At 65.9% G+C, this 6,220-nt stretch overlaps 1 protein-coding gene across 1 annotated transcript in view; it reads left to right on the forward strand.

Annotated features, from left to right (window-relative positions):
* The window catches only part of ARHGAP23 (Rho GTPase activating protein 23), a 16,347-nt gene that overhangs the window by 197 nt on the left and 9,930 nt on the right, over nucleotides 1–6,220 (forward strand). Inside the window, exons 2-6 of the mRNA XM_010585684.1 lie at nucleotides 3,206–3,230; nucleotides 4,172–4,267; nucleotides 4,676–4,754; nucleotides 5,051–5,105; nucleotides 6,051–6,168. Of these exons, the coding sequence (XP_010583986.1) occupies nucleotides 4,201–4,267; nucleotides 4,676–4,754; nucleotides 5,051–5,105; nucleotides 6,051–6,168 (319 nt within the window). The 5' untranslated portion in view covers nucleotides 3,206–3,230; nucleotides 4,172–4,200. The remainder of the gene's footprint in view (nucleotides 1–3,205; nucleotides 3,231–4,171; nucleotides 4,268–4,675; nucleotides 4,755–5,050; nucleotides 5,106–6,050; nucleotides 6,169–6,220) is intronic.

A 6,220-nucleotide genomic window follows, 5' to 3' on the forward strand; every position in this document is an offset into this window, starting at 1 on the left:
GGGCTGGGGTTTGGGGGGGGGGCTTGGGGACCCCTGGGGCTGCTAGAGAGGGACTTCGAGGGGCTGTGGTTGGATGCAGGATGCTTGTATATGGGTTGGGGGTGGGCAGGGAGGGTCTGGGGAGCTGCGAAACGGACTGTCCGTTGCCTGCTTTGTTGGGGTACCTGGGGCTGCCCCCCACCCATGGGTGGCCCTGGGATGGAGGGGCTCACGGAACTGCTGGGAGACATGCTCTGAGTGAGCAGCAAGTCGGCAGCGTCTCCGGAGACGTCCCAGAGCCTTTTGGTGAGGGACACGGCTGTCTGCGGGAATGGAGAGAATCCCTCAGCTCTGAACGATGGCTCCGGCATCCCTGAGAACAACAGGAAAAGGCACTTCAGAGCCCCGAGGCCAGGGAGAGGCTTGATGCAATGGGACGTCGCTCCAGCCGAAGCGAACCGCACACGGCCACCGCGAAGCTGAGCCTGGGAGTGGGTGATTCCGAGGATGCTGTTTGAGCCCTTCATCGCAACCTTCCTCCTCCTCCTCTGACCAACATCAGCTCGTCCCCTCAGGCATCGGCAAGCACCGGCAGGGCCCACCGGTGCTCACCACCTCTAGCGCAGCAGATTTACGGCTCCCAATTTCCTGGCTGTCAGCGGGAGGCTTCGTGCTGGATCTGCCCCGGGACTCGGCGGCCGGGATCGCATCTTGGCTCCGCTGCATGTCAGACCCTTCCCAGGTGCTGCCTTTTGTGGGGAGCCAACCCTGGGTTGCCCATCATCACCTCCTGCACCCTCTGAGCCATCGAGAAGCCCCAATCCGGGCAGCACCTTTTCCCTCTGGGATGGAGGGACCTGGCAAAACCACCCAGCAGCTTCCAGCATGGACCATGCCCTCTGCACCTGAAGGTGACAAGCCAGCTCTCCTGCCGTGCCGGCTCCAAGCCCCCCGGGGTCTGAAATCCCCCCCTCTCGCCCTGTTTTCTGCAGCGGCAGCTTCATGCAGATGAAGGAAGTGTCTGGGAGCCGCGTGGTCCATCACAGCCCTTTCCCTGCTCTGGCCTGGGCAGACCTGGATGTTCCCATCACCCCTGGAGCTTCACGGCTGCCTGCAGCCCCATGGCTCCGGCTGCCCCATGGCCCGGCACTCGCTGCCTCCTCCCCGCAGGCAGGGAACTGCAGTGGGAAGTGAGTCACAGGGTGGGGAGAAGCAACTCGCCAGAGTCCCCATTCAGCGTCCTCCGTCACAGCGCTTTTCCCAGGCTCCCGATTCTGCTTCCCCAAATCCTTCCTGCCGGCACTTTTCCTGCCTGCACCGGGGAACATGGACCTGACCCATCTCCGTCAGCGTGACTTCTGCAAAGGAGCTTTCGTCATGGGGATGGCCCAAACCTGCTCCAAACCGACTCGCTTGCTTCCACTTCTCCCCCGTGCTCCTAAGGCATCCTCCAAGAGCAAGGGACCGATCCCGCCCCGCGGCGCTGGGCACCAGCACTGAGCCCCGCCAGGGCGGGAGCACACGGCGGCTGCGTGGGAAGGAGCCAGATCAGCACCGGGAGGCAGAGATGCTCTTGGAAAGAGGCTGGGAATAGCTCCCGGCACCCATCTGAGCCAAAGCCGGTGCTCCTGGGCTGGCGGAGCAGGGTGTGGTGCAGCTGGCTCAGCACCCATGGGTGCCGGTGGGCAGCCAGGTCCGGGGGCTGAGTTTCGGTGGGGTTGACTCAGCAGGGAGGATGACGGCAGAGCTGCGTTCACCACACCGTGCTTTGGCACCGCCGCACCCAACCTCGGCCCCAGCCCTGGGAGCGGGGCTGTCGGGCTGCCCTGGGGGTCGGGAAGGGCTCCAGGGTGCCACAGGGTGAGGAGGGGCAAGGAGACGGGCGAGTCTGTGCCCCCAGGGGCCTTTGGTGGCCCCACGGTCCTGCCGTGGCACCGCGGCAGCCACTCGGTGCCACAATGGTGCTGGATGGGTACCAACGCCGTGGGATGTGGCTTTTCCTTCCCGCCATGCAATGGGCACTGTGGAGATATGCCTCCAGCCCCCTCCTCCTCCTCACTGGGAATGTCCCCCCGTCACACTGGGATGGAGACTGGTCCCTTCCCAGCACCCCAGAGGGACCTGGCCTCCCTGGGGACATCGGGGATGTGTCCCCTCTTCCCTGCGCTGGCTGGGAGCTGGGGAGGGAGCTGCAGCTGGCAAAGCCTCTTGGTTGGAGCCGAGCTCATGCCCACCCCTGGAGCCAGCAGGATTTGGCACTTGCGGAGTGAGAAATCGCTTTCCAGGTGCCTGGGTCCCTCCTTGGGACCCACGCGTGGGGCTGAGCAGCCCAGGGTGCAGCCGGCTCCGTGGTAAGGCTGGGGGCTCAGCAGAGTGGGTGCAGCCCCACACGGGTGCCAGCACCCAGTGCCTTGCCCCAGCTTGGGCAACCCCCACCCTGGGCAGTGTGGTTCTGTAGGGGGGGTCCCCATGGGAGGATGTGAGCGGCAAGGGCAGGAGCCCACGGACACAATTCCCACCCCAAGCGACAGAGCCATGTGGATCCCAGTGCTGTCCCCTGCCCGCGGCTGGGAAGGGGGTGCCGGGACCCCTCTGCCATCCCCCCCCCGAAGATGCCCGCTGCAGCCCTGGCAGCCTGGCCCATGCAGCAGGAGGCTGCAGAGATAGCCCCCCCACCCAGGGACACACTCCCCATGCCAAATAATTGCACGGCTAAATATAGCCCCACTGGTGGCCGGTGCCCCTCCAAGGACGTCCGCCCAAAGCCGTCTCCTTCCAGGGGGTCCCTGCCACCGGGACCTGCTGCCCGGGTGCTGCGGTGGTGTGGGTGCCAGTGGGCACCTCCGTCCCTCCCCCGGGACCCTGCTGCGGGGGCTTGGGGTCTCCCCGGCCAGGCTTGGTGGTCCGAGAGAAGGGTGAGATGCCACCACAGGGCTGGCCGGGTCCCTTCCCGCTCCCCTGCCCCAAAACCGGCCCCTTCCCTGGCAGCTGGGTACGGGGGGCTGTGGCGGGTCCCGCTCCCTGCCCGCCGGCGGGACTGCGCGGGCGGCCCGGCCGGATCCGGTGTCAGAAGGTAATTTTAGCCGGGGGCGGCGGAGGGCAGAAGGACGTGCAGGTCCCACGAGGGGCTTTGTGGGGCTGGTACCCCTCTGGTCCCCTCCTGGTTCCCCCACCACGGCTGCCCTGGCCTGACCACCAAATAAATGTTTTTCTCTTCTCTCGGCAGGAGGAGGAGAACGGGAACCGAGCAGGTGAGCACCGGTGCCGCAGCATAGCGGGGACCCATGGGGACCCCCACATAAGGGGATGTCACCATCTGGATCGGTGGGCGTAGGGGTCTGGGGGGGAACGTGGCCGTCACAGGTGGCAGCGGGTGTTGCGGCTGGGGGGGACGCAGTCCGCCGTCTCCGCTGGCTGGCACCGCGGCCCTAAATATTGGCTGGCGGTGAAGCGGCGCGGTGCTCCGGCAGCAGCTGGGTGGCACTTGGCGTTCCAGATGGGCTCGGTGTCCCCAAAACCCTTGGGAGGTTCTCTAGACCTCGTGCCCGAGGCAGGGGGTCTGTCCTGAAGCCAGAGGGGCTGCGGCGTGGCCAACGCCGGTCCCACCGTGGCAGGCGGCTCGGCTGAGCGTGGGGTGTTTGGGGACAGGGACGCAGCCCAGCTCTCCTCCCGGAGGCTGACGGTGACGTGAGCGAATGTGAAGGTGTCAGAACGGCTTGGCGGGCTGGCAGGGTGACAAGGCGCCGAGGCTGCCCTCCCCAGGGAGCTGGCACAGGCAGCGGTGGCCAGACCTGGCACCCAGTACCCAGTGGGGCTGGGGGGGACACGACACTGGCCTCGCTCCAGGTGGTCCCCGGGGGGATTCGGCATCCCTTGTTGGCACCTTCCCTCTGCCATCCATCCATCTGTCACCCCCCCCGGCCCATCCGCCCTCTGGTTTCTTGCAGCACCCGATGGCTTTTGCTCTTGCAAAGGAGCCGCAGCTGGGGGAGATGGGTGCCAGGGGGCTGCCCTGGGGGGGGGGGCTTTACCCAGGGCAGGACCCCTGCTCTGCAGGTCCCGGGTGCAGGCAGGGCTGCCACGCTTGGGCTTGGGGAGGCGAGGAGGTTACCACGAAGGAGTCAAGCATGCTTCTTGCCGTGGGATGGAGCCGGCTGTGCCGGTGGCTCCCTGACGCTCTGTCCCCGGGGAGCAGGTCCCCCCCGGAGCCGCCTGGAGCCCATGGACACCATCTTCGTGAAGAATGTGCGGGAGGACGGGCCGGCACACCAGGCTGGGCTGCGCACCGGTGAGCGGGGACATGTGGGGCGTCCGGGCTCTCGGAGCTGGAGATGGCTCCAGGCTTCTCACAGGATGCGTGCAATGCCCTGCCTCCTCTGCCAGGGGCTTTCTTGCTTGTTTTGCTCTTTTTCTTGTATTCCTTCTTTTTTCTCCCCTTTCTCTCTGCTCCCTGGTGCTGCAGGGGCTCTGCTCTCTTGTCCCTGGCCTGGGATGCTCAGAGCAGCATTGGGGTCCCCATGGGTTAGGCTGGTTTTGGGATCCCCACGGCTCCCCTTGCCACACAGGACCTGGCTCTGCCCCTGGCAAAAGCCCTGGTTGTGTTCCAACTCTGCTGTGAGTGACCGTAGGGACAGCCGAGTGCCACCACCTCCCCACTTGACTTGCGGTGACACTGTCTTCTCCCCCTGCTCTGCAGGGGACCGGCTGGTCAAGGTGAATGGGGAGAGCATCATTGGGAAAACCTACTCACAAGTCATCGCGCTGATCCAAAACAGGTGAGTCCCCTTCCCGGGGATGGGAGAAGCACAGGGACGGGCAGACCCAGGGAGGTGACGCGAAGGGGACACGTCGCAGCAGGTACTGTCGCCCTGGGTGTTCACCAGGGCTGGCAGGAGCCACGAGTCACTTGGATGCCCTACAGGCGGCAGTGCTGCAGGGGACCAGGGACACTGTCATGTGGGGACGGGGACGTTCATCTCATGGGGAATCCGTCTGAGCGAGATTGGCCTTGCTGGGGGCAGGTTGGGACCGAACCCGGCCAGCCTGACCCCTCCGTCCCTTCTCCCCGCAGTGACGATGTGCTGGAGCTCTCCATCATGCCCAAGGATGAGGACATCCTCCAGCTGGTGAGTTTGCCAGGCGGCTGCCAGGGACCAGGCTGGTTCCAGGGCTTGGGTACCCCAGGCTGTGCCGGCATTCCCGCCCCACCAACCCTGAGGGGCTGGTCTGTCCCTGCCCGCACTGCTCCTGCATCTTGGGTGGGGGTGGCCAAATGCCCTTATCTTGCTGGGGACACTTGGGGACAGGGCCCCACCAGCATCCCTGGAGGAGCAATGGGTGCAGAAATGGAGGTACCAGGGGGTCCGGGGCAGGAAGGATGGGGGACGTGGCCCCTGGTTTTTTGGGGGACGAGCATCCTTAGGCATAGCTGGAGGGCGAGTTGCTCTGGGTCTCAGGGTCTGGCTTATCCTTGGAGCATCCCAAGTGGCTCTACTGTTGGTGAGCTGGGGTCTGGGGGGCAGCCAAGGGGGGTGCGTGGGGCTTCGCCTGGTGCTGCTCAGGTCCCAGCTGCTTCCCAGAGCTTTCCCGCTTAGTGCTGCTGCCAAAGCTGCCGGCACCGACCCCAGCTTTGGCTATTAGGTGGCACCACTGCTTGGTCCCAGCCTGGGGGACCCCTTCCCATTGCGCTGGGGGGGTCTTACAGCCCTGGCAAGGTGGGGAGTCTCATGTCTGTGCCTACCCTGGGCTCTGAGGATCCCCCAGGCGTGGAGTCAGAGGCGCCTGTGAAAAGTGAGAAGGGAGAGCTGGGCCCGGCCAGCCGTGCCGGGGTATTTTAGGAAGGAGGGGAGGGCACTGCGTGGCGGTGGGGAGAACGGAGGGACTGGTGTTGGTGGCAGCGTTGCTCAGTGCTCCCGTGGGAAAGTGGGAGCTGGGAGACTGCAGCCAGCTCACCCCGACGGGGAGGTTTGCTCACAGGTTGCTGGGGGGGAGCAGAAAACATCCCTGCAGTGGAAACGGGGGGGGTTGTGGCCCCGGCCCCCTCCCACCCTGACCTCCCGTCCCCTCTGCAGGCGTATTCGCAGGATGCCTACCTGAAGGGCAACGAGCCGTACTCCGGTGGGGCGCAGAGCATCCCCGAGCCCCCTCCCATCTGCTACCCGCGGAAGACGTACCCCTTCCAGGCACGGGGTTCCGAGCCCCCCCCGGGCCAGCCGCCAGACACCCGCGCCCACCGCCCCGC

The sequence above is a fragment of the Haliaeetus leucocephalus genome, unplaced genomic scaffold (assembly GCF_000737465.1).
Source record: "Haliaeetus leucocephalus isolate CR32 unplaced genomic scaffold, Haliaeetus_leucocephalus-4.0 Scaffold110, whole genome shotgun sequence".
NCBI lineage: Eukaryota > Metazoa > Chordata > Aves > Accipitriformes > Accipitridae > Haliaeetus > Haliaeetus leucocephalus.